Source organism: Aquarana catesbeiana, linkage group LG10 (genome assembly GCF_042186555.1).
Source record: "Aquarana catesbeiana isolate 2022-GZ linkage group LG10, ASM4218655v1, whole genome shotgun sequence".
NCBI lineage: Eukaryota > Metazoa > Chordata > Amphibia > Anura > Ranidae > Aquarana > Aquarana catesbeiana.
Window position 1 is genome coordinate 136,982,714 of NC_133333.1, and position 27,340 is coordinate 137,010,053.

The following is a 27,340-nucleotide window of genomic DNA, read 5'->3' on the forward strand; positions in this document are numbered from 1 at the left end:
CAGTCTGAGAAGGATGCCTTCCTTCCCCCAGTACATTGGTGGTCAGTCTGAGAAGGATGCCTTCCTTCCCCCATTACATTAGTGGTCCGTCTGTGAGAAGGATGTCTTCCTTCCCCATTACATTAGTGGTCCGTCTGTGAGAAGGATGCCTTCCTTCCCCCAGTACATTGGTGGTCCGTCTGTGAGAAGGATGCCTTCCTTCCCCCATTACATTAGTGGTCCGTCTGTGAGAAGGATGCCTTCCTTCCCCCAGTACATTGGTGGTCCGTCTGTGAGAAGGATGCCTTCCTTCCCCCAGTACATTGGTGGTCCGTCTGTGAGAAGGATGCCTTCCTTCCCCCAGTACATTGGTGGTCCGTCTGTGAGAAGGATGCCTTCCTTCCCCCAGTACATTGCCTCCCTCACTCCCACAGGTACATTGATGGTCAGTGAAGAACGCCTATCCCCTTTACATTGGTGGTCAGTGTGAGAAGTATGCCCCCCTCCCCCCATACATTGGTGATCAGTACAGGAACTCGCCCCCACAGTACATTGGTGGTCAGTGAGAAGGTTACCTTCCTTACCCCAGTATATTGGTGGAGAATGCCCCCCCCCCCACAGCAGTACATTGGTCAGAGAAATGCCCATCTTACAGGCAGCCTAAAGGATCTCTGGTGTCATTGGCTCTGCCAAGTGGTTTTGGCCCCAGAAGTGTGCAGGAACCATTAGATGGGAGGTCAGCCACAGCTGGAGGAACCCCGAGCAACCTGTGGGGGGAGGAACCCCGAGCAACCTGTGGGGGGAGGAACCCCGAGCAACCTGTGGGGGGAGGAACCCCGAGCAACCTGTGGGGGGGAGGAACCCCGAGCAACCTGTGGGGGGGAGGAACCCCGAGCAACCTGTGGGGGGGGAGGAACCCCGAGCAACCTGTGGGGGGGGAGGAACCCCGAGCAACCTGTGGGGGGGGAGGAACCCCGAGCAACCTGTGGGGGGGGAGGAACCCCGAGCAACCTGTGGGGGGGGGAGGAACCCCGAGCAACCTGTGGGGGGGGGGGAACCCCGAGCAACCTGTGGGGGGGGAGGAACCCCGAGCAACCTGTGGGGGGGAGGAACCCCGGCTGAGAATGAGACCTAGCAGTGTGTTAGTAGTGAGTCCGGATGACTCCTATGAGATGTATGTCTGTATACAGTCCACCTTCCTGTACTCACAGCTGATAATGGCAAAGGTCACTCCATAGACTCTCCCATTGTATTGCCAGTGCAGAGATTAGATTGCTGTATATTGCTCATTTCATCCCGGCTTCACTTGCGTCTATTTCTTTCATATTTGTAATGAATTCACCATTCTGTATTATTGTGTATAGCTCTGTACTATGTGGTATTTTATAGAATAGTTAGAATTTCCCTGGTAGGCCTATTGCATTAACACATGCGCTTTTGTTGCGCCACGTTGCATTAACATGCCCATTTCTGTTGCATGAAAAATGTAGCTGCACCTTGTTTTCCAGCGCAGTGCTCAGATGGCTCATATCTGCATTTCAATGTGTGATGATGCAAATGCGTTGTGCGCAGGAATGTGTGTTGCGGGGCCATTCCAACCTAGTTCTATGCATTAAAGGCCACGTTCACCTTTTCATGGAAAATGTAGTATTATTATTATTATTATTATTATTATTATTATTATTATTATTATTATTTTATTTAATTTCAGGTACTTGTATCAATTTACGAGCGCTTTACATATACATTGTACATTCACAGCTTACAATCTAAGGTCCCTAACTCACATTCATACATCCTAGGGACAATTTAGACAGGATCCAATAAAAAGGTGACATAGTTCCCAGCATCCATCCTAATTCCCCGGTGCCCGTTGCTCCTCTCCATGATGATCACATTCCCCCGCTGCCCATGTAACAGATGGGTGTCCACCCTGTGGCCCTCCAGCTGTTCTGGAACTACAAGTCCCATCATGCCTCTGCCTTTGGGAGTCATGCTTGTAACTGTCAGCCTTTCTGTGCTATATGTGCCGTCACAGTGCTGCAATAGGAAGCTGTCATTGATTGCTCTTCCGGGATGCTGTCCCTGCACGAGATGAAGAGCGTTTCATTGGTCAGCGCAGCCCCCTGGCGGTCGCTCTCCACTGTGTGCATGAACATGGAACATGACCTGTGTAGTGCGATTTTCTAGTGTGCAGGGCATTACACTGACTGGGGTTAGCAGCGGGGAATCTGGTTGGAATACAAAAGTGCAGCTTTTTAATTTAAAAAAGTGAGCATAGCCTATGATGTAGGTTGTGATAATGTTTAGTAAACGCACAGATCTAACTAGACCTTTAGGCCAGGTTCTCACAAGCATTATTTTGAATAAGTTGCCAATGCACGTCAGTATGACCAAAACCGTACCTAACCCCTTTTTTGGAGATGCAACACATGGCAATGGTACATTCATTGAGAAAATGTGAAGTGTTCCTTGAATGGCGCCTGTGTCGAGTGAGCGACCTCCTGTGTTCAAAGTGCAGCAGAGCATGGGACCCCGAAGCGAAGTGCAAGCAGTGCTTACCACAGTGTTTTTCAGCTTTCAGGGTGATCAGCCAGGTATGGCACACATTGGCCCAAGATGGACACTGGGAACTATCTAATAATTGCCATAACTAGAATTCAGCTTTAGGCCAGTTCCACATCAGCTTCAGCTTGTAGAAGAGCAGTGTGCACAGAAAGCTTTGTTGAAGCTTTAAAGCATCATTCAGCTCCAGTTTGTAAATGTTGAACACAGGTCCTAACGTAGAACTATAGGCAAAACTTTTTTTTTCATTTTTGGATAGCGTAAGGGAGGGTTATAACTCCTGTTGGTTTAATTTTTTGCCATCCGCTCCCCATTGGGGGGGATTTACCTTTACTTCCTGTCCCTTAGCCAAAACAGGAAGTGAGAGGAAATCCCTGCAAATTGGGGGAATCCCTTGGGGACCCCAAGGTCACCAGAACTAGTGTCCTAGTGCTGATTGCCACATTAAGCAAGCTGCTAGCAGCTTGTTTAACCCCTTCACGCCGATGGTATGCAAATATACGGTTTCGGATTAAAGGGGCTGTATCGGGGCGATGCATGCAGCTGCACACATCACCCGGGTACTGTTTTTTTTAGAGCCGGCGGTTGGCTTTCTTGGGATAACTGATGCAGCTAAAAAAGCCACTCGGCTGTTCTCCCAAGCAGTGGGAGGGAATGTCTCCCGCTGCCTTCCACGGCTCTCCTATCCCACCGGGAGGCCCAAGCAACCAGCCGACATGTCTACCGGAGACCCGAATGAAGCCGGAATCGGCTTCGATCGGGTCTTGGATCTAGTAGCCTGGAAGCGCTGTCATGACATCACTTCCGGTTTATAGAAGACTTTAAGGCGCCAAATTAAAAATAATAGTATTCAAGACAGCCAAACTTTGGTTTTGAATACTTTTAAGTTAAAAGGAGGGATTTGGGGGTCTTATAGACCCAGATCTTTCCATAAAGAGTACCTGTCCCTCCCTTTTACTTTCACTACTTGACATTCCTTCTGACCGCAATAAGTGATCAGAATAATTTTTTTTTTTTTTCAAAGGGACAGTGTAAAAAAATGCCTGTCTATCTGTCACACGTGAGGTATTGCTGCGATTGTTCGAGTGAGAGCAATAATTCTAGCATAAGACCTATGTAAGTTTAAACCGTTCATTACTGTGAATGTGGATATATACATTAGTTAACCTTTTACTGAAAAGTGAACTAACCCGGTCCAGGCTCCCCACCTCCCCGTTCTCCATTGTACTTACCTCCCATGAGTGCTCAGCTGTCAGTGCTCACACAGCCAATGCAGCAGTCCAGTGAAATCTTCACTCTTCTCCCTCTACTCTGTGCTTCTGGGATGGATCAGAGCCTTGCTCTGTGCCGGCACTGACCAATCTAAATCCCTCAGATCTGTCCCATAAGCACTGCACAGAGAGGGTCACTCATTGGCCCTGAGTCATCTAGTGGAAATACAGGATAGACAGCTTGTGATTGGACCGCACCGTCCCGTCCATGTGACTGTGCTGACCCATTAGAATCCCTGTAGTCCGTACTGTCTAAGTAATAGGGACAGGAGATTAAGGGGGTTGGGTTCGGTAAGGGAAAAGGGGCATATAGGATAAGTGTGCTTTGTTTTAAAGTGCACTTATCCTATGCAGCCATATTGCAAAAAATAAAAATGTGCATTTGATAAATTTCTTTTTCTTTTTTTTGCATTTGAGGCTGCAAAGCAATGCAACCAAGATTGGCGGGTGGCATGTGCAATGCACAGGCTCCTGCAGACCCTTTCCATTCATAGATCCTGTGGATGGATGTGTGAATGATGATGCAGCTGTGCAGGTAAAGTATATGTATGTATGTATGTATGTATGTATGTATGTATGTATGTATGTATGTATGTATGTATATGTGTGTATATATATATATATATATATATATATATATATATATATATATATATATATATATATATATATATATATATATATATATATATATATATATATATATATATATATATATATATATACATACATACATACATACATACATACATACATACATACATACATACATACATACATACATACATACATACATACATACATACATACATACATACATACATATATATATATATATATATATATATATATATATATATATATATATATATATATATATAAATTAGTATTGGCGTATAACACGCACATTAATTTTAAGAGGGAAGTTTCAGGAAAAAAAATAAATTTTAAATAAGGAACTTTGAAGCAATATAAGGGTCAGTGCCCATCTGCAGCCTGATCAATGCCCATCTGCAGCCTCACAGATGCCATCAATGAAGCCTCATCAGTCCACATCAATGCAGCCTCACCATTGCCATGAATGCAGCAGCCTCACCATTGCCATCAATACAGGAGCCTCACCACTGCCATCAGTGCAGTCTGATCGATGCCCATCTGCAGCCTAGAGGGGACAGGGAGGGGGGCGGGACAAGCACCGACAGATTACATACAGTGAGAATCTCCTATGATAGACAGAACAGTGGTCCAATGGCGGCCCTGCAGACGGAACTTACTATTACAGAGGCCGCCAAGTAAACAAGAGATTCTGTATGTAATCAGACGGCACTCGTCCCGCCCCCCTCCCTGTCTCCTCCGAGGCAGCTAAAATTGAAGTATTGGCATATAACACGCACACGCTATTTGCACCCGATTTTCAGGGTGAAAAAGTGCATGTTATACGCCAATAAATACAGTATATTATATGGACCGGAAAGTATTCAGACCCCCTTAAATTTTTCACTTTGTTATATTGCAGCCATTTGCTAAAATCATTTAAGTTCATTTTATTTCCTCATTAATGTACACACAGCACCCCATATTGGTAGAAAAACACAGAATTGTTGACATTTTTGCAGATTTATTAAAAAAGAAAAACTGAAATATCACATGGTCCTAAGTATTCAGACCCTTTGCTCAGTATTTAGTAGAAGCACCCTTTTGATCTAATACAGCCATGAGTCTTTTTGGGAAAGATGCAACAAGTTTTTCACACCTGGATTTGAGGATCCTCTGCCATTCTTCCTTGCAGATCCTCTCCAGTTCTGTCAGGTTGGATGGTAAACGTTGGTGGACAGCCATTTTTAGGTCTCTCCAGAGATGCTCAATTGGGTTTAAGTCAGGGCTCTGGCTGGGCCATTCAAGAACAGTCACGGAGTTGTTGTGAAGCCACTCCTTCGTTATTTTATCTGTGTGCCTAGGGTCATTGTCTTGTTGGAAGGTAAACCTTCGGCCCAGTCTGAGGTCCTGAGCACTCTGGAGAAGGTTTTCGACCAGGATATCCCTGTACTTGGCCGCATTCATCTTTCCCTCGATTGCAACCAGTCGTCCTGTCCTTGCAGGTAAAAAACACCCCCACACCACCATGCTTCACTGTTGGGACTGTATTGGACAGGTGATGAGCAGTGCCTGGTTTTCTCCACACATACCGCTTAGAATTAAGGCCGACAAGTTCTATCTTGGTCTCATCAGACCAGAGAATCTTATTTCTCACCATCTTGGGAGTCCTTCAGGTGTTTTTTTTAGCAAACTCCATGCGGGCTTTCATGTGTCTTGCACTGAGGAGAGGCTTCCGTCTGGCCACTCTGGCATAAAACCCCAACTGGTGGAGGGCTGCAGTGATGGTTGATGTTCTACAACTTTCTCCCATCTCCCGACTGCATCTCTGGAGCTCAGCCACATTGATCTTTGGGTTCAGAACCCTTCCTAGAGCTGGCCGTCCGGCCAAACTGAGCTATCAGGGGAGAAGAGCCTTGGTGAGAGAGGTAACTCTCACCAAGGCTCTTCTCCCCTGATAGCTCAGTTTGGCCGGACGGCCAGCTCTAGGAAGGGTTCTGTCAATATGGGGTGCTGTGTGTACATTAATGGGAAAAAAATGAACTTAAATGATTTTAGCAAATGGCTGCAATATAACAGAGTGAAACATTTAAGGGGGTCTGAATACTTTCTGTCCCCACTGTGTGTGTGTGCTAGGGAATGGCACCATGTTACACCCTAAAATAAAACATGTGACAAAAGGTGGAATTCGCCTTTAGGACTTGTTTGCACTGGTGTCACCCCCTGAAGAGCGATCTGCAGTGGATTGCTTTTCAGAGGGTGTTTGATAGGGGGAGAGGTCCTTGCCACCAGTTTTATCACCTTAAAGCGGGATTCCGGCCAGCGAAATTTTTTTTTTTTTAAAGTCAGCAGCTACAAACACTGTAGCTGCTGACTTTAAATAAGTAGACTTACCTGTCCTGGGTGCTCGCGATGTCGGCCGCCCGAGGCCGACCCATCCCTCGGGTCCCGGCACCGCCATCCTAACTAAGGGAAACAGGCAGTGGAGCCTTACGGCTTCACTGCCAGTTTCCTACTGCGAACGCACGTGCGGCGCTCTGTGAATGGCCCCGTGGTTTTCTGGGAACACACACAGTTCCCAGAAGGCAACGGGACCGCTCACCGAGGAGCAGAACACGCCACGGAATAGAAAGAGGCAGATTACCAAGACTGCCTAGCAACAAGGGTTTAGGTAAGTTTAAAATTTTTTTTTTTTAATTTTGTTTAGGATTTTTCATGCAAATTATTTTTTTTTTTTTTTTAGGGTGGCCCTCCACAAAACTCACATCAGTTGAGTGGGTCACATTCAGTGGGCAGTACTGTCCACTAAACATGACAGGTGGATCATTTTGGCTGTGCCATGTGGCTGCAGCATTGTGGCTGCAGCATGGGTACACCCCCATCTGCTCATTATAGTTACATAGTAGGTGAGGTTGAAAAAAGACACAAGTCCATGAAGTCGTTCAGGTGCGCCCCCCCCCCCCCCCCCCCCGTTGAGACCATCTGCTGCATTTGCAGCTTAAGGGGAAGAGGTTGGGGTATGGGAGGGGGGGGGCTGGAGTAGAAAAAAAAGGCTAAACTGTGTGTTTTACCACTCCCCAACCACAGGCCCTAAGGCATGTCGAAACTACATATAATATTGGATAATTTATTTGTTTAGAGACCTTTTTAAAGGGGTTCTAAAGTCAGAAGGTTTTTAATCTTAATGTAGTGCATTAAGATAAAGTATTCTGTGTGCAGCCCCCCCAATACTTACCTGAGCCCCATCTCTGTCCAGCGATGTCCACGAGTCTCTCGGCCATCTGAGAATCTCCCTTCTGTTTGGCTGAGAAACAGCAGCGGCGCAATTGGCTCCTGCTGCTGTCGGTCAAAATCAGTCAGCCAATCAGAAGAAAGAGGGGGCAAGGTTGGGCCACAGCTCTGTGTCTGAATGGACACACGAAGCTGTGACTCGGCTCGGGTGCCCCCATAGCAAGCTGTTTCCTGTGGGGGCACACAACAGGAGGGAGAGGCCAGGAGCACAGAAGAGGGACCCGAGAAGAGGAGGATTGGGGCTGCTCTGTGCAAATCCATTGCAACAGGGCAGGTAAATATAACGTAACATGTTTGTTATTTTTATAGAAAAGAAAAACCAGACTTTACAATCACTTTAATAGTAAACTCTGGTTTGAGAAATGCAATTCTATTTAGGTGTCTTCTCAAAGTGACTTTAAGAAAAGTCATACTTTTCTGCTCTGTGCAATAGTCTTGCACAGAGCAGCCCCAATCCGCCTCTTCTCGGATCCCCTGCCAGTTCTCCTGGCCCCTCCTCCCTGCTGAGTTCCCCCATAAGAAGGCTGCTTGTGGGGGGGGGAATACTCGTGCAGGCTTGCTTCCGAGCCGGCTCTGTGTCTCCATCGACACACTGGGCAGCTCGGCCCCTCTTCCTGCAGGCTTTTGTAGTGCTGTGTGGCTTGTAGGACTTTTTTCCTTGTATCGACATTTGCTGGTGGGACGAGCTCCGTGCCTGGCTGCACTCCCATTGGGCGATTTACAAAAGAGGACCTGTCGGAGCCTCGAGCGGCATTTGGAGCTCCATCCTTGCCTGCACTCCCAGAAATTGATTACAGAAGAGGACCTATCAGAGCCTCGAGCGGAACCCGCAATTCTGGTATCTGTTCACGATGTGGATGTGGTGTCACTCTAGAACAGGAAGTGGAAGTAAAAGCTGAGAATTCAAGCGGTTGTAAACCCCTTTTGGTAATTTTTACCTACAGGTAAGCCTATAAAAAGTTTAACCTCTAGGTAAAATGAATATCTACTAATTGTGTACCATTTAGGTGATATTCACTCTGCATGCAGCCAGTGACCTCGCTGGCACATGCACTCTGAAGGTCCGGTATGCCTTGCTGGAACTTCAGAGCTTTGTGCCGGAACCAGACACTCCTACGCGCATGCACAGGAGTGATGTCATCACAGCTCCGGCCAATCACATAGCCAGAGCTCGCGAACCCGGAAGAAAGACACGGGGGAACATGTCGGCCTTCTCAGCAGGTGACTTTACAGCGCTGGAGGTCTTCTTTCCAAGGTGAATATTTCATAAAAAAAAAGATATAGAGAGAGAGAAAAAAAAAAAAAAAGATAGATATAGATCAGCAGAGCAAAAAAATGAATTCTGGGATGTAAGAATGGAATATGTTCTCTGATTTGTATGGGGTGGAAGGGAGGATGGCATCACAATCCCCCACCTAGTACAATCAGAGAACGTCTTGTGTTTATTGGGGAAAAAAAAAAAAAGACCTTCTCTAAATGATGGAGGTGCACAGTGGGCGACCCCTGTGTTACGTATACAGATCACAAGTCTCTCGAGCAACACCACGGAAGAGACGGGCACTGACTGTATGCAGCACAGGCTACTACAGTGACTTTCTGCACCCCCGGGGGCCCTCCGGATGTGAAACATAAAGGAGTAAGATAGAAATATGCTGGACCAATGTGAGCTTAAAAAAAAAAAAAAAAAAGCGAATTTCTGGAGCTTTAAATTTAATTCCTATTAATTTTTCTTCCATAATGAGGATGATGGGTTATAATTTTATGTGGCATTGTTGGATAATGACCTAATTTAAAACATTATGAAATACGCAATGACGGTATGCAACAAGCATCCACAACCAATCCGAATTCAATTTCTCTTTTATTGGATTAAAGCAATATTTAAGCTAACAATTCTATTGGTTTCTACAGCCTTTTATTTTGCTTAGAAGTCCTCTTCCCCCTCTGTAGGTAACTGGCGCACTCTAATTGGTAGTAGTTGCTGCCGGCACTTGGGAGACATTAATGGAATCTTACATTTATAATGTCCTTTCAGGCATCTGACTCTGGTTTAGGAAGTTTGCATGAAATATTAATAGGCATGGATCTGCCCATCTCCCAGCATTTGGCGTTTCCGAGCGAGCGGCATTGCACAATAACATGGAGCGCTGCCCATGAGCTGTGGAGGGAAGGGCGTAGGTAGGGAGCATTCCAGGTGAGCTGGGAGCTGCGTCCAGCCTGCCTGACATCTGATTGGATGAACTGATGCAGCACGTGTAGTGCTAAGTATTTACAAGAGAGACCATGTGGTGATTGTTATGTGCCTAGCAGACCTAATTAGAGTCCTGTTTACACTAGTATGCTTGTAATAAGAATGATGCATACTACTTCAATGAGAAAGCCGATAACAGGATGAAAAATAAATGACCGTCATTAAAGGAACATTTAAAACGGCAATGTTAACAATTCTACTTTTAGTTTTTAATTTTTTAAAGGGCTCCCCTGTGTTATTTGTATCTAAAATAGACATAGAACATACCATCAAATGCTTATTCTATGCGCTGCCCTTATCTGCTAAACTTGTAAGTGATAGGTTTGTAATACAGAATAAAGGGGAACTTCAGTCCCCTTAATCATGGCCCGTCCCCTCCACTAGCGCCACCATTTTTTATTGTCCGACATGTGCGCATATGCACTGAAAGTGGTTGTAACCCCTACAAAAAAAAAGATCCTGTTCCTTTAGAGTGAGTTTAACAGCATAGTGCTTCTGTGGTGTCATTTGTCCCTTTCTATGTTGTAATATACCTGGTTGATCCTGCCTGTTCCTGTGCCCCCCTTAGTAGGCTGACTACGGTAATCCATAGTTGCTGATCCATGATACCGTGGTCAGTTTGTGCCTCCGTCATCCCACTGCTCTCCTTTCTCCCTCTTCCTGTCAGCTCAGGAGTCTGAGTAGTGAGCCCCCTCCTACCGCTATTTCATCTTGAAGAAGTTAGTGATTCCAATTCCTGCCAGCCCCTCTGCAATAACGAGGTGTACTACAGTGTGTGATTTATTTTATTTTTTTTTTTAAATTCTGCAGCCAAATGCCTTTTTTCATATTGTGGATGTGCGCACACGTGAACTTCCGGCTGTAGTCCTTAGATGTGGGAAGGAGAGCGGCAGGCGGAGATGTGACCGCACATCGGTGATATGAAAAAAAGGTATTTAGCCCACCCTGTTAGGCGCCTTTTACACGGACGGCTGTTCTGCCGCAGTTAGGCCCCTTTCACACGGACGGATAGAATGGTGCTTTTAGCTGCGGATTTTCTAGTTTTCTACCGCAGCTAAAAGCACACAATGCTTTCCTATGGCCCCATTCACACACTGTGTTTAGATGCGATTTTGTTACATGCGGTTCAGTGCGGATAGAAAAAATAGAATTGACTGCGTCCAGGAGAGATTTAGCGCAGCTATCTGCACATAACTGCAGGTAATCACAGTGTAACTATTTCTCCTGCGGATAGCGCGGCAACAAGGAAAGAAAAGCAACAGGAAGCACATCAGAAATGGTAAGAATGTTCTAAACGCAGCTGCATGTAAATGCACGTAAACGCAGGTAATCTCACTGTACAAATGCAGCTGATCGTAGTGTCTGGAGTCTTGAATTTCACAGAACATATCATATGCTTTTAACTGCGGCAGAACAGCCGTCCGTGTGAAAGGCGCCTTAAAAGCATATAATATGTTCTGTGAAATTCAAGACTCCAGGCACTGCGATCAGCTGCATTTGTACAGTGAGATTACCTGCGTTTGGAACATTCTTGCCATTTCTGATGTGCTTCCTGTTGCTTTTCTTTCCTTGTTGCTGCTGCTATCCGCAGGAGAAATGGTACACTGCGATTACCTGCAGTTATGTGCTGATAGCTGCGTTAAATTGCTCCTGGACGCAGTCAATTCTATTTTTTCTATCCGCACTAAATCGCAGCTAAACGCAGTGTGTGAATGGGGCCATAGGAAAGCATTGTGTGCTTTTAGCTGCGGTAGAAAACTAGAAAATCCGCAGCTAAAAGCACAATTCTATCCGTCCGTGTGAAAGGGGCCTTATCCTTGCTTTCTCTGTGCAGTGGTTTTGCACAGAGCAGCCTGGATCCTCGCCTCCTTGAGTCTTTTGCCAGTGCTTCTGGCTCCTCCGTCCTGCTGAGTGCCCCCACAGCAAGCAGCTTGCTAGGGGGGCACCCGAGCCAAGCCCCTGCTCTGTGTGGCCGCGGCTCGGCCCTGCCTCCTCTCTCTCCTCATTGGCTCACTGCCAATGGCCCCACTGCTGTCTCACAACCAATCAGGAGGGAGAGTCCCGGACACCCGAGGCTCTCGTGCTACATTGCTGGATCGAGATGGGGCTCAGGTATTAGCGTGGCTGAGGAGAGCTACTGCTGCACATTGAAGGTTTTTTATCTTAATGCATAGAAAGCATTAAGATAAAAAAAATCTTCTGCCTTCAACCACTTTAAAGTGGATGTAAACCCTCACATATACCCAGTAAAGTGAACAGCCTCAGATGATACACAGGGATGAAACAAATCTCCCTACATAAGTTTTACATGTGTGTGTATATACGCTGCCTTCAGCTTGCTATATTCTTTAGAATTCTTACATTGTGTCAGAATTTTTACTTCCTCATTCAGCAGTAGGCAGGCATGTACCAGCCATCAGGACTACCGGGAGTTTTCCAGTGGGCCGATGTTTCAGTGACAGCGGAGGTAGAGCTGGCGGAGACTTCCAATCCCTGTCCACCAATAAGCTAATCTCCTGCTGTGCAGCTGTTTAGAAAAAAAACTTCTCCGGACCCCCTGTGTTCAGTGGGAGCCGGGGGACAGAAAGCGGGCTATTTCATCACTTTCGGCTTTGGGCGAATTAATCTGCAGCAGCACAGTACACAGTTGAAGGCCAGCCTGTGCTATATCCATACACTGGAGCCAACCGGGAGCGCTGCTACAAATCAATCCACTTAAAGCCAAAAGTGATGAAATGGTCCACTTTCTGTCCCCTGGCCCCCACTGAACATGGGGGAGACTCGGAGAAGCGGGAGTCAGGGATTAGCTGATTGGTGGACAGGATTTGGGAGTCCCCGTCCACTCACCTCACCCCCCCCCCCCCCGTTTCCTCCAGAGAAACCACCTGCAGGACAAGCACTGCACCCGGAACCTAGGTAGAAGAAGCTGTGCAGACCAGGTACTGGGGGGGGGGGGGGAACTAACATTAATGGGCACTTATGAGGCTGCCCTGGTTGGGCACTGATATGGCTGCATTAATGGGCACTGGTGTGGCTATGCCTAATAGTGGAATGTTTTTACTTATGTTTTTTTTGCGCAACTGCGTTTAGTTTATATACTGTTTTTGTGTGTGTTTGCAAAATTAAAGTGGGCTGGTCTGGATGAAGTCCAGGGCCGAATTGTTGTCCCAGTCCAGCTAAGCAGTAAGAGTGTAGTCTTGGCATACACTGTGACAGCTGATTGGAGGAAAGTCGCTCTCTTCTGGATGTGCAATAAAACTCAGATCTAAATGGAGATAAGCCCAAGAGATGTCATGCACCTCCTTGGACTTGACTCATAGTTTGTCTTCACTTTTTACAAAAGTGCTGAATTCCTAGAATTTTGCTTTACAAAAAAAAAAAAAATTGTGGGAGGAGGGGGCTGGATCCAGGTGCGCATAATTTGACTTTTGGAGTGAAGATCCTCTTTGAAGCCAAAGTTTTTAGTCAAAAAATGTTAAATAAAAAAAGCAGCACAAGTGACAGTACTTGTACTACTGGCTATAGATTTAGTTTAGAATCTTCCACCCTCTACCCCCACAATCCGTGCTGCGCTAATCTTCCAGTGCTTCAGTGGTTAATAGTTCTAAGATGCCTATCCTATGCATTTATCAGAAGTGCCAACTATGCCCAACGCTTTCTGCCCACCTCCATTTATAGAAGACATTGCATTGCTTCCATCAATGAAACGTGATCTATGAATGAATGAATGAAGGGTTTGCCTTCTCTATTCATAGATCATTTTTCAGAAATAATATCACGTTTCAATTGGAACCCATTTTTGTATACAATGGTCAGAATTAAGTAAAAGGCTCTTGGCATGACCGCTAATTCTGACTTTGTGTATGACTAGGATTTGATGCAGTATGTCGCGATTGTAGATAAATTAAGTGAAACCAAGTCAAATCACATGGCCAGTATTATCTCTTGTGTGTTTTTCTTGCTGACCCAGAACAATCATGTATCATAAAAGCAGAACCTGCTGATTTGCTTACGTGTTCCAGGTTCGTGATGCAGAAACAAATAAATTCAGAGGATCAGCATGACAGCCAAACGATTTGTCTTTTTATTTATTTATTTTTTTAGAAGAGGTCGTCAGTGGTAGCTGACTTCTATCAAGTAAGGTTTGGAAGCCATATAAATAAAATTCTATCATTTAAACTCAAGTGCAAACATTTGATATTATTGCAGCTCACCAGTCCTTAGATATGATGGCTGCATTTGTTTTGTTTCATTTTTTTATTTTTGTCTGGCTTTTTTCTTTTTTTTTTTTTTTTTTTTTTATTCTTTTTCCGCAGTTAATCCTGTGATGCATGTCCTGTTCTAGAGTGACATTTCTCACTCATTCTACTGCATCTCTAGAGGAACAGCATTGTCAACCTAGAACAGGGGTTTCCACACTTTCTAGGCAATGTTTACTGTCCTTCAGACTTTAAGAGGGCCAGATTGTGACCACTGGGAGTAGAAAATGCCTCAGTTTTGGTGATCAGAGTGGGGGAAATAAATTGCATAATTCTACCTGTGGGCAGTAGGAGAAGGAGCAGTGCCTCATCATTGGTATTATCGAAAGGAATAATTTCCATTGTTGTTGTTGTTGTCACTGGGAGGAATAGTACCCCATTGTTGGTATTGGGGTGGGTGGGTGATGTGGTAGGGGAAATACTGCCCCATCAGTGGGAGTAGTGGTGTTCCAACATTGGTATTAGTGGGAGTAGTAGTGCTCCATTATTGGTATTAGTGGGAAGAACAAAAACCCCCCATTATTGGTGTCAGTGAGAGGAATGGTGCCCCATCGTCAGTATTAGTGGGAGGAATAGCGCCCCATCATTGGTATTAGTGGGCAGAACAATAACCGCCATTATTGGTGTCAGCAGGAGTAATAGTGCCCCATTGTTGGTATTAGTAGGAGGCATTGCACCCAATTATTGGGAGGAATAGTGCCTCATCATGGGTGTCAGTGGGAGGAATAGTGCCCCCTTATTGGTATTAATGGGAGGAATAATCCCCATCATTGGTGTCAGTGGGAAGAATAGTACCCCAACTGCAGTGTTAGTGGGATGACTAGTGCTCCATCTTTGTTGTCAGTAGGAGGTATAGTGCCCCATTGTTGGTGTCAGTGGGGGTATAGTGCCTTGTATCAGTGGGATGAACCGTGCTCCATCTCTCCACCTTTGGTGTCAATGGAAGGAATAGTTCCCCATTGTTGGTGTCAGAGGGAGGAATAGTGCCCTAAGGTCTGGATAAAGGAAAGCAAAAGGCCTCAACCAGCTACAGTTTGGAGACCAATGTCCTAAAACAAGAAGTGACTTGGGTAGGGCCGATAAGGCTGCAGAGTGCACAGGGAAAAGGACCACACTGGATCTCTGGCAGGATCAGCAGAACGTTTTATACATTTATTAAATAGATATACCAAAACGCTTCCAATTGTATATTTAAGAGGCCAAAAGGGAGGAAATAGGAGTTAGGGATTCAAAGCACTTTACTGTAGAAGTACAGTATAAAGTACAGAGAAGAGTTTATTGACACGGAATACAAATACACAATTCTATCATCCATTAGCAAACATAAAATACAGATCAGTGAAGCACCGAACACTCATTCCAATGGAAATCTTTGTTTTGCCTTTTGACCTTCATAGTACCTGCATTGTGATTGAGCCTCCCCTGCTCCTGTAAGCCCAGACTGTATGGTATTCTAGACAAAGAAATGTGTAGAGTGGCATAAACCTTGTTATGTAAAAAGGCGGTGGTTCGTGTGCAGTGTCCAAGCATTCTTGAGTAATTGATTACATGCCTAAACAATGACTATTTACTTTTGTTGAATTTGCATAGAAACAATAGACTTGTGCAGGAGGTAAGACAGAGGAGCTTATTTATAAAGACTGGTGAACATAGTGCTTTTCTTCTCACTGTGCATGCACAGTCTTGGAGAAAAAAACTCAATTTTTTTTTTTTTTTCTGGTCAGCAGAAAATTTAGCTCAAAAAGAAATCAGTAGTTAAAACACTGCACCAAAATGGGGCAAATAAAAACAAAATATACAATCTTAGAGACAGATCCTTCTCAGACTTCCATTTAAAATAAAAAATTATAAAAAGTTAAAAGATGGTTTAAAGACAACATCCGGCCAAAAAATTCTATTTTGTTTCAAATAAAGTGGGGGAGGATTTGAGCGAGTTTTTATTGTGGTCTATGGCCCAGTTAGGGAGATATCCTCTCACTTGCCATCGGGACAGGAATTGATGGGACATCTCCAATAGAAACACCTGTTTTTTGTACAGTAGGAAAGGGTTATTGCTTCCCTCTTTGCTTTTCCTGGTGTCAAAGGAACCGAAAGGAAGAGAAAATCTTCCCAAATGCGGCTTCAGATCAAAATTAAAAAAGCCCTTTTTACACTTTATTTTTTTTTTTAAAGGAAAACAATGGGCCATCTTGATGCTATCGCCAAAAAAATTTGCATTCAGATTGCTTAGACTACTTGCCAGTAGTAGCCAGAATCAGTCCTTCACTGTCCAAACCAATAACTAGCCGGACCAGTCCCTAGTGAGGGAAATTCAGTAGGGTTTAGGGTTGGTGAGGAATGCTGGTCATCATTGTCTCTTGAATACAGGACTGCTTCTCATGATGTAGACTTTACTCTTGCTAAAAGCGGCCATAGACAGTTTGAATCTCGGTCAGTTCAGCAGGAACAGGCCGAGATTCGAACCATGTATGAGCAGGCTGAAAGTACCCAAGTTCATCAATCGATCAATCAACTTGGGTACAACTAGCCTTTTGGATTTTACATGTGATTATTGTAAGCGGCTGTTATAGCCACTTGCAATAACCACTGGTCTCCCAGTGGGGGATTCAGTCAGTGTTGATGGGGGAATCAAGATATTTTCTTTCTAGCTACTTTGATCAGCCAGTGGGCTGAATGAGGGACAAAACAAAACTGTTGCCTCCATCCAAAAAAAGCGAAGTGTCCCTCTAGGACAATGTGTTTTGATAATGACACACCGATTGGCTGCAGCTGCTGGTTAAGGGAAATTCCCCAATATTTCCATTCAGAACTGGCTGAACCGACAATCTTAATCCATCTATGGCCACCTTTTTAGGCGTTATATCAAAACTGATTTTTTTTTTTTTCTTTTACTTGAGCCACACCAGGAATTGAAAGGCAGTCTCTCTAAGGTCCCCACTTCCTATCACAGTGACCGTAATCAGAGGTTCTAAACCTTCATACATTCTTCCAAAACTTAGACAAACTTTTTTTTTTTTTGGTACACTTCAGGATCACTGTCAAATTCTTAGGGAAAAGTAGCAGGAAGACTTTATAAATTGCCAAAATCCATGTACAATCAAGTGGGTATATGCTTAGGTAAGAAAACCGGGAGACAATGGAGTTGCTGCCCATTACTGTAATGACCAATTAGGTTTGATCATTTACCCTTTGGGAATTGATTAGTCTCTGTGGACACCAACTTGCTCTCCTCTCCAATTTTGTTTAAGCATTTTATAAATGGCCACATCCAGATGTTGGATTTTCTATATTCCAGAGCTGCTGCCCAATGGCGATATGAATCTCAATTTCTAGTATAGTATGGAAGTTATAGCTGTTTTCCTTCAGACTTTAGTCATCGTTCGACCCATTACTGCCAAGAAAAAATGTAAAGCGTTGTTCCACTTATTTAAAGCCATGCCTACATATGATACTAACTAAAAAATCTTTGTCTTGAAGGTATCATGAAGGATAAGGAGAGAAAACTGGAAGATGAAATGGCCGGATCTCGTCCTCACTGTGCATTCCTAGGATCACTTCTGTGGGAGCGCACTTTGCCATACAATGAGATAGAATATGTTGACCTTGATGAGTTCCTGTTGGAAAATGGCCTCCCACCAAGCCCACCTCACCAGCCTTTTTCACCAGCCAACTTGACACCACCTCCATCGAACCAGTCAGTCGTTGACCTCAGCCGACCAGCATCCTGCGCCTCCTCTACCTCTGCTTGTTCTTCTCCTGAGCAAAGCATGATTGGCAGTGAATTTGAACATCCAAGCAGCAAAGAAGGTACCTCCTATTTTGTAATAGCATAAAAACTAGGCTATTGTGTTGTATATCAATTGAAGTAGATGTAAAGCCCAAACTTTTAGTTTTGCAAAAAAGAAGTGTTAAACCCTTTTTGTTTGCCCTGTGATCGATGAGAAATCTAAAATGTTGGCTCTGTCTCAGGAACAGGAGGGGAGGGGAAACCTTGGAACACGTGTTGGTGACAACTGCCTTTTTTAAGTTGGATTTTTCCTTCATATTGAAGAAATTTCATCTATGTTCCCGTTGTGTCTCTAGGACAGAAAAGTGAAGGGAAAACTGTGAAAGGACATGGACAGCAAGAAAAAATAAAGTACAGTAAAAAAAGACAGCTTTTGACAATCTTAACCATTCCCTACTCTATACAAACTGAAACAGTGAAGTTTTTTGCCTTCACGTAAACTTTAAAGCGGTTGTAAACTGCTGGACGTGGTGTGTTTGTGTTTTTTGTTTTTTTCTCTCTTTACCTGTAAGGTAAAGGCATAATGTGCTAGTATGCATTGCATACTAGCACATTATGTTAGATATCAGCACTGCAGGCGCTTTAATCTTAATCCGTCTTGCTTCCGGGTTCGCAGACTCCGGCTCTGTGACTGGCCGGAGGCGCAATGTCATCATTGGGCTCTGAAGAAACGGCATAGGTGGCCGTACCTTCAGAGCGTGTGCGCCATTAATTTCACTGGCTGCATGTACACTAAATATCTCCTAATTGGTGCATATTTAGAAGATATTTACACTACCTATAGGTAAGCCTTATTATAGGCTTGCCTATAGGTAAGCCTTATTATAGGCTTGCCTATAGGTAAAAGGAAAAGATGGAAGTTTACTTCTATTTTAATAGCTATGTATGAAATATTAAGAGTTAATCCAAAGGAAGGTTTAAAAAAAAAAACCTCTTCTAAAGCGTGGTCTGATTTACTTCCTGACCTCTGATGGCAGTTAGATAAATCCCTGGATCAGCTATCTGCCATGTATTTTTAGAAATGTAGATAATCGTTTAAGGCACACCATAGACAGTTCAAATTTATTTCCTGCAATCACGGGTTGCAGGAATGAAATTCACACAATTGCCCCATCAACAGGCGGTGCTGACAAGTGAATCCCTCCTGCCGAGATATTATTGGTGATTATTATTTTTGATTATTGGTAGCAGCCGCTTGGGATAATTGCAAAAAAAATTCAGCAGGCAGATTGTACCCAAGCTGATTGATCAGTCAACTTGGTACATTCAGCCTGCCCATACGTTGTTCGAATTTCGGCCAGTTCCTGCTAAACCAGCCAAGATTCAAACCTTCTATGGCCAGCCTAACTCTACTTTTGAATGAAACACAAAATCGTCGGATTGCTAGCTGCAAGGTATTAAAGCTCTTTTGGACTCCAGAGCACTTTTGGCTGCTATGACTGCAATGGGTGCTGCTCACTTGCAGCTTTTGGCTCAGGTCTTTTGATTGGTGGTATTGATTTAATGCTTGAAAAACTAGGACCAGGTAGTTGGACTCCAGGCTTGACAGAGAGCCATTATGGCTTAATAGGTTGAAATGCTACTTTTGGATGACTTGTACTCTTTTGTACTGTTGAGTTATTAAGCAATACAAAAACGATGTGCTAAACGTAAAATGTGATACAAGTCATTTGTCCAGATCAGCTTGCTATAGAAAAAGATTGTAGCTTTCATAATAAAGAATGTGTAAACTCAGCATTTCATATTTGTGTGTGTATATGTGTAATATATATTTTATACATGCATACATATTTTTTTTTAATCTCTCCTGTTATCTTTGTGTGAAATCCCTGGTGTTCCTGACAATCCAGGTGCTTTCCTATTAAAAATTGATCACACTAGGCATGAGGGCACAGTGTGCTTGATTTTCTAGCTGCTCTCCTCCAATGATCAGGCTTGTTCTGATACGCCCCCCCCCCCCCTTTCCTGCACAGCCATTTACTGGGAAGACCAGTGTGCTGCTTTTTCTCCTCCCCTAGCTCCCTGAGCTCCTTATGCAGCTGAGAACAGAGGGCATGTGAAAAAGAGTATTTAAAATGTTTGTATTCACAAATGTTTTGCCTTTCATTCTATTTTTACAAGGTGATGGTTCACATATACTGTACTTTACCTGGTTGGTGCCCAATGCTTAAGGCGATCACTATATGAAGGTTGCATATACTGTTTTTCAGTCGATCTATGGACTTCTAAAGATGCTGTTTGGGTTAAAACCCCTTGCAAGTTTGACCTGCGTCAGATTGATTTTACAGAGCACACTACCTTCCATTTCATTTATGTTTGGAAATGCTTCAGAACATTTTTTTGGGTTTGCCCAATGTGCTCTGGTATAATAAACCTTTTGACATGAACCCTGGATTTTGCTTCTTCCTCTTCTGTGCTCAACTCCAGGATTATTCTGATGGGGTTACAGCCATTCTTGCTTTTATAGTATGTTCATTGTAAGCACAGTAACCTGTAGAACCACATCCAAGCTGACAGATGTGTCAACCTAAAATAGGAAGCTGTAGTCCTAGTCTTTTGACTAAAATGCTATTTTAGTTTGTCATATTTTAATCATCTGAATTGTTTTAGTCGACTAAAATAGTGTTCATTTTACAGACGAAAATATTTTTGTTGCCGAAATTAACACTGGAAGTGCAGTTCCTGGCAAGATCTCCAGGCAAGAAAGTTTGCAACAGAATTATTGTATTTTTGCTATTACAATCTTCAAAAGATTACTACAGAAGGAGGATGACCACAATGGGAGCTTTTTCACTAGAAGTCCATAGAGTTGGGAGAAGGGTTGCCAACTGTCAGTATCTGTATTAGATAGTTAGGCCGGCCATACATGGTTCAAATCATTAATGGGCAGGCTGAAGGTACCAAGTTAATCAATTTATCAACATGGGTACAACCAGCCTGTTGGGATTCTCTTGCGATTATCGCTAGCAGCTGCTATAGCCACTAGTGATGATCACAGAATACCCCCACCCCCCCCTCCCGCCGGGAGAAAACAATTCCTGATCAGTACTATCTGTGTTGATGGGCGAATTGTGCAAATTCCTTCCTGAAAGAAGTTCATATGGTGTATGGCTGGCCTTAGTAAAAATGATCCTATTTACGCCTGTCTGTGAAGGCCCATGAACAGAAAAATGCGTTCGTGAAATCAGCAGCCAGCAGATAGGCTGGAGCCAGTTGTATGTTCAATATATAGTCCTGACCAAAGTGTCTCAACAGTTTCTGGTATTTAAAGCCAAATTAAACCCAAAGGCAAATATTTATTATATTGCAGCTTACCATTTCATAGATGTGATGGCTGCATTCATTTTCTTTTTTAAGGCTTTCTTTTAGAGCCCTTTTACACTGGGGTGGTGCGGGCATCAGTGGTAAAGCGGCGCTATTTTTAGTGCCGCTTTACCGTCGTTTTAGCAGCGCTATTCGGCTGCTAGCAGGGCTGTCTCAACCCCCGCTAGCGGCCGAAAAAGGGTTAAATCGACCCACAAAGCGGCGCTTTGCCGGCGGTTCTGCGGCGGTGCCCATTCAGTTCAATGAGCAGAGAACGGTTTAGGAGCAGTGTATACACCGCTCCAAAGATGCTGCCTGCAGGAGTTTTTTTAATGTCCTGCAAGCGCACCGCTCCAGTGTGAAAGCACTCGGGCTCTCACACTGGAAAGACAGGAGCGGCTCTTTACAGGCACTATTTTTAGCACTGTAACGCCTGTAAGCACCTCAGTGTGAAAGGGGTCTTATTTTCACCTCTCTCAATTTTTAACCGAGTTCTTAAAGAGGAGTTCCCATTAAAAAAAAAAAAAAAAATTAAGTCAGCAGCTACAAATACTGCAGCTGCTGACTTTTAATTGGACACTTACCTGTCCCAGGGTCCAGCAATGCAGGGGATCGAAGCCTTGCTCGTCTCCCCCTCTGTTCGGCGGCGCCGGCATTGCAACTGTGGGCGCCGGGCTGTGGCTTCACAGCTGGGCACCCACTGCATGCGCGAGCGGCGCCGCGCACCGTGATTGGCCGCTCAGTCATTTGGGACCTGTAATGGGTCCCAGATGATTGACAAGAGGGAGGGAGCAGAGCTGAGCCCTACCTGTGCCGAGGGGAAGTGATGTCACCAGCCCAGGCACTGAAAGAGGCAGAGTACGAGGGACCCCATAGCAACAGGCATTTAGAGGTGAGTAAAAAAAAAAAAATTCCAAATGTCAGCTTGTAGTTCTCAATGATCTACCACGGTGCTGTTGAGTCTTCCTGTCAGTGTGACACTGCCTGGCCGTACGATGTGTGGGCAGACAGTTTACACTGACAGTCTGCAGGAGACCTGCATGGCTCCAGCAATCTGCTGATCACTGGTGCAGTGCTTTCCAGGCTCCAAAAAAAGTGAACTTCTCTTTTTAAGAGCAGGGAAGACTGCAGATAAACTGGTACAATGTATTTAGGAGGGTTTGTTTCATCTGTGTATCACCTAAGCCAGTCACTTCTCTGCGTATATGTAAGGGTTTACGAACCACTTTAAAGTGGAAGTAAACTTCCATCACTAACTTTTACCTATAGGTAAGCCTACAATAAGGCTTGCCTATAGGTAGTGTAACTATCTCCTAAACTGGCACCGTTTTAGGATATGTTTAGTGTATATGCAGCCATCGACATCACTGGCGCATGCACTCTAAAGGAACGGCCACCCATGCCATTCCTTCAGAGCCCTGTACCGTAACTGGCAGCTCCCACACGCATGCTCTGGAGTGACGTCATCACCGCTCAAGCCAGTCACAGAGCTGGAGTCCGTGAACCCAGGTAGCAAGATGGGTGAAGATGGGAGCACCTACAGCTCTGACATCTTGGCGCTGGAAGAGGTTTGTTTTAAGGTAAGTTTAACATTGAGATTACCTTGCAGGATAACAAAAAAAAAAAAAAAAACGTCCAGCGGTTTACAACTGCTTTTAAGGTAGTTTAAAACACAGTCCTGTTAACGCATTTACGTTGTGGGCATGTTGGGAACTCAAAACCATGGATGTGTCACAGGAAGACGTGTTACCCAAGTGAGTTGTTCACCTTTATGGGCTGTATAATGCATGTCCACTTTTCTGTGGATTTTTGTGCTCTAACGCTTAGAAGTCTAGGACAAAAAGTGAAAATGCAAATATAATGCTTTTTTAATGCATTGTTGGCTCCTCTAAGTAGACAAAGAGCAGAATGGTAATATTATGCCAATATAGTGCCACATCCAGTACTAGAAGCAGAAAAGAAAATATCCCTTATGGTGGACTTTAAAGGCACACATAGATATACGGTAATTGAAAGAGTATAGAGAGTATTTGTAGTACAAAAAATTATTTATTCATGATTAAACATAGTAACTAAAATTATGCATATGAAAATATGAAAAGATGGAATGTCTAGACCGTTCATGATATTGTCACCATATTTGTGAGAAAGAAAACTTATATGAAGTTCTCTTGCACCCAAGGACTTCATATGTTTTCTTTCTCACAAATATGGTGACAATATCATGAACTGTCTAGACATTCCATCTTTTCATATTTTCATATGCATAATTTTAGCTACTATGTTTAATCATGAATAAATAATTTTTTGTACTACAAATACTCTCTACTCTTTCAATTATATCCATATGTGCCTTTAAAGTCCACCATAGGGGATAGTTTCTTTTCTGCTCCTCTAAGTAGATCCTTCCAAAGTCCACAACAATGATGTCACTGCAGGAATTCAATCCTTGGCCAAACCAAAACAACATGACAATGTGTATTAAAACTCATTGCACCACATTGCATAATAAAAATGTATGTGAGCAAGCTACAATGGATAATAAAAAATGCACTAAAAAGCAGTAGATGTGAACCCGACCAAAGTGTTAGCTGTATGTCTACAATCTGTGTAGGAAAGTGTATGTAATGGAAGAGCCATTTTTATAAAAACAGATCATTTGTCTTGAAGTTTGTTTGACCGTCACTTGCGGTACAGAAATTGAAGGGTTTTGTTGTGGGTACAAGGACTGCGGCATATGTGTGCAGAGTATAGAACGAGTAGACTCATCCTTTGGGTTTTTAGCTATAAAAGAAGGCAATTTCCTTGCTGGTGGTATTTTGTAACTTTCACATTGTGTTTACTATGTATCAGTATTGATTTTAGTATGTAATAGGAGTTCCTGTGCTAAAAAAAAAAAAAGTGTTTAGTCAGTAACTTTGTCAAAAGTTTTGTCAGCAAAAATTGTGGCGACATGTTTGTATCCCTGATTGTCAGGTGTAGCCTGTCCCCTCTCCAATCTGTTACTTTACAGGTTTACCGTTGATTTGTATTGCACTTGGTTATATCACTGTATGATGCAATGCTAAAAAACCTGAAAGGGTTACCAGTAATTACATCCAGTTGCACAGTGTGGAAGGAACTTCTTTTCCTTTGGCAAATAAAGAGTGAGGGGGGAGAAACACCAAACCTATTTCTTATTTGGAGTTTAGCTCCAGCCACAAACACGTAACCAGGTTGCCATTCTGTGCCAGGCTGAAATGTTGCCGTTTTCTGTGCAGGGAACCCAAATCCTAGGTTTTTGAGTAAGGAGGGGTTAGTTACAAAAGCCCATTTGTGTTGGAGGCATGCAGGGGCTCTTTGCCACACAGTGTATCTCCGTGTAGGCCAAGGATCATTGTAGGCATGATCACCTTGGCCCAAACTAATTCTGTAAAGTGTATGAAAATCTGGAGTTCAGCTTTAAACATTTAACCAATGCCCGTCAGTTGTACTTTGTAAAAAGGCTTGTTGTTAAAATAAATTCCGGACAAACTTTAGACTGATCAAATTTTGCTCAAGGACATAGCCCAAAGGAAACCTTTTATGCTGGCAAGGTCAAAACCGCTTAAGGCTGTGACAACCGACCTGGAATAGGAGAGAACAGGGCAGGCGGGCAAGTAGTCTTCCCTGTTTTTCAGCTGGTAAGTGATGAATTTACCTCAGTAGAGCTTATATAGGCCCCTTTCACATGGACTGCCCAATTGGGTCCACCTGTCAGTTTTTCAGGTGGACCTGATCGGTCAGTTTCTATTCATTTGCCCCATAGAGGAGCGCAGGACTGTGACCTGTCATCCACCTACTCCATGCGGATCAGAAGAGAGATCCCCCCCCCCCCCACTGAGCAAGCAGGTTCCTTTTGGGCCCCCTTCCCGCAGGATTAGGCCCATGTCTAAATCAACATGGGGACAAGGTGCATTATGCAGGGGTGGTAGAGTGCCCCCTAAAGCACACCCCTACCCCCATGTTGAAAGCATATGGCCCGGTATGGTTCAGGAGAGGGGGGTGCTTGCTCATCGTCATTCTTCCCCCCCCCCCCCCATATGCTTGGCTAAGGGTCTGGTATGGATTTTGGGGGGACCCCATACCGTGTTTTTTTTTTTTTTTTTTCTGTCAGTGGTAAAGCCGATTGATTTCTGATGACTCATCGACCGTTAAGAATGCTGCGGTGGGCTTCCAGGCCCGCTCCATAACAACCAGCTATTTACTGCGCCCTGCCTTTGCCCAATCAGGGCTCAGAATGCACTGTGCAGCACGCAGGGCGTTCAGCAAGGCAAACACCCGCCGAACACCCTGCAAATTTGGGTGCTTGCTGAACGGGTGAACAAGCGATGTTCAGGCTGAACTTGTGCTTGGTCCAAACCGTTTCCCAACTCCTACTGGCCAGTAGAAGTGTGCGCTAAATGGTAGGGGGTAGAAAGCTTTGACACCACCAAAATGTGGCCAAGCTTTGCAAAATAGCCAAGCATCGAGGGATGCAGACAACTCTAGAGGTCACACTTTTTTGAGATCCATAAAGCACCCTTCAGCTTTAGGGGCTATTCACATCAAGGTGGTGCATAATGAGCTTTGCATTAAGGCGGGCCATATATTTCAATGGGTTGCCAAGGCAGTGCAATGGACCTTAAAACGGACATGCACTGATGTTTCTGACACCATGCACCGCCATGCTCGGTACTTTGTTACCATGTGTTGTGCTGCTATGCATGTGCATCAGTGGTGTGTTGCCTTAGCTTGTGGGGTGCCATTAAAAATGAATGGCACTACTGTGCACTCATGTGTTCACTGTGCAATTCATTACATTGCACAGGTGTGAATGGGTGCTTATTCTAGGAATGTTAAATGCAGGTCTCAAAGGGAGTGCTGTCTGTCCCTTTTTAGTATGTCTTGAGAGAAATATGGGGGTTGCCATTGCTGACCTCATTTTGGCTGTTATGGTGAACCTCTGGAATCAATAAGCCACAAGGAGTATGCACATAAGGAAAGCCAGAGAAAAGCTTGAAGACCCTAAGGCCTGATTCACACCTATGCATATTTAGTGCTTTTTGCATTTTGCAGATTTGCACTACAGTCCATTTAACATGGTTTCCTATGGAACACGATCTGTAGTGCAAATCTGCAAAATGCAAAAAGCACTAAAAATGCACAGGTGTGAATCAGGCCTTATATACTGTTCCCAAGTCAATAATTCAAAAACAATTGAAGCAAGTAGAACATTATGACAACCAAGCAGCTGGAATTTTTATAATCAGAGGTCAAGCGTGGCAGCTACCATGTTTTGTTTTGTTTTTGTTTTTTTGTTTTTTTTGTTTTTTTTTTAACAGGCTTTGAGCAAGCTTTAGCTTGAATAGCCTTTTACCAGCTTGGGATACGTGACAGCCAGTGCTCCTGGTAAAGTGGAACTCGGGGCATAAAATGGCATATACGATGCAGGCCGTCAATGGCATTCACACAGCAGTCCTTATATTTTTCCCCTATCTGGTAATCCTGCCAGTAGAACTGCTAATTATCCACTTCCTGTAAATCTGTGACAAGACTGTTCTTTTTGCAGTCCTGCATAAGCATTGTGAACAGGGTTATGTAGTTTTTCTACTTTATCTAAAAAAAAACAAAACAAAAAACGCTTTTTAAAGCAGTTGCAGCAACAGTGTTTTTTTGTAAAGGGGGAAAAAAATCAAAGTGTAAGCCATATTCATTAAAAGCAGACCATCGTATGCTCCTGGCAGTATATTTTCTCCAAAAGCTTCTAACTGCCATTTTTGCTGGACAGCTTGGTCTGCTACAGGACAATAACATGAAAAATAAGACTTACTGTCAGGACAGACTGAATGATATGCGTCCAGTTTTGATTTGAAATTTTGAGTTGTCTTTTAGATTTGTACTTTAGGGCTGGTTCACACTGGTGCAATGTCAGAGATTGGATGTGATTCGCACCGCAGTGAAAATCACATGCGATCTCTATGCGATGTCATTTCAGCCATTAGATCGTATGAATGCATTCGCATCAAACTCGCACAGGACT

The 27,340-nt window shown here is 44.0% G+C and overlaps 1 protein-coding gene across 1 annotated transcript in view; it reads left to right on the top strand.

The window, feature by feature from the left end:
• The window catches only part of DBP (D-box binding PAR bZIP transcription factor), an 84,422-nt gene that overhangs the window by 4,340 nt on the left and 52,742 nt on the right, over positions 1-27,340 (top strand). The window contains exon 2 of the mRNA XM_073602697.1: positions 17,688-18,017. Within this exon, the coding sequence (XP_073458798.1) occupies positions 17,688-18,017 (330 nt within the window). The remainder of the gene's footprint in view (positions 1-17,687; positions 18,018-27,340) is intronic.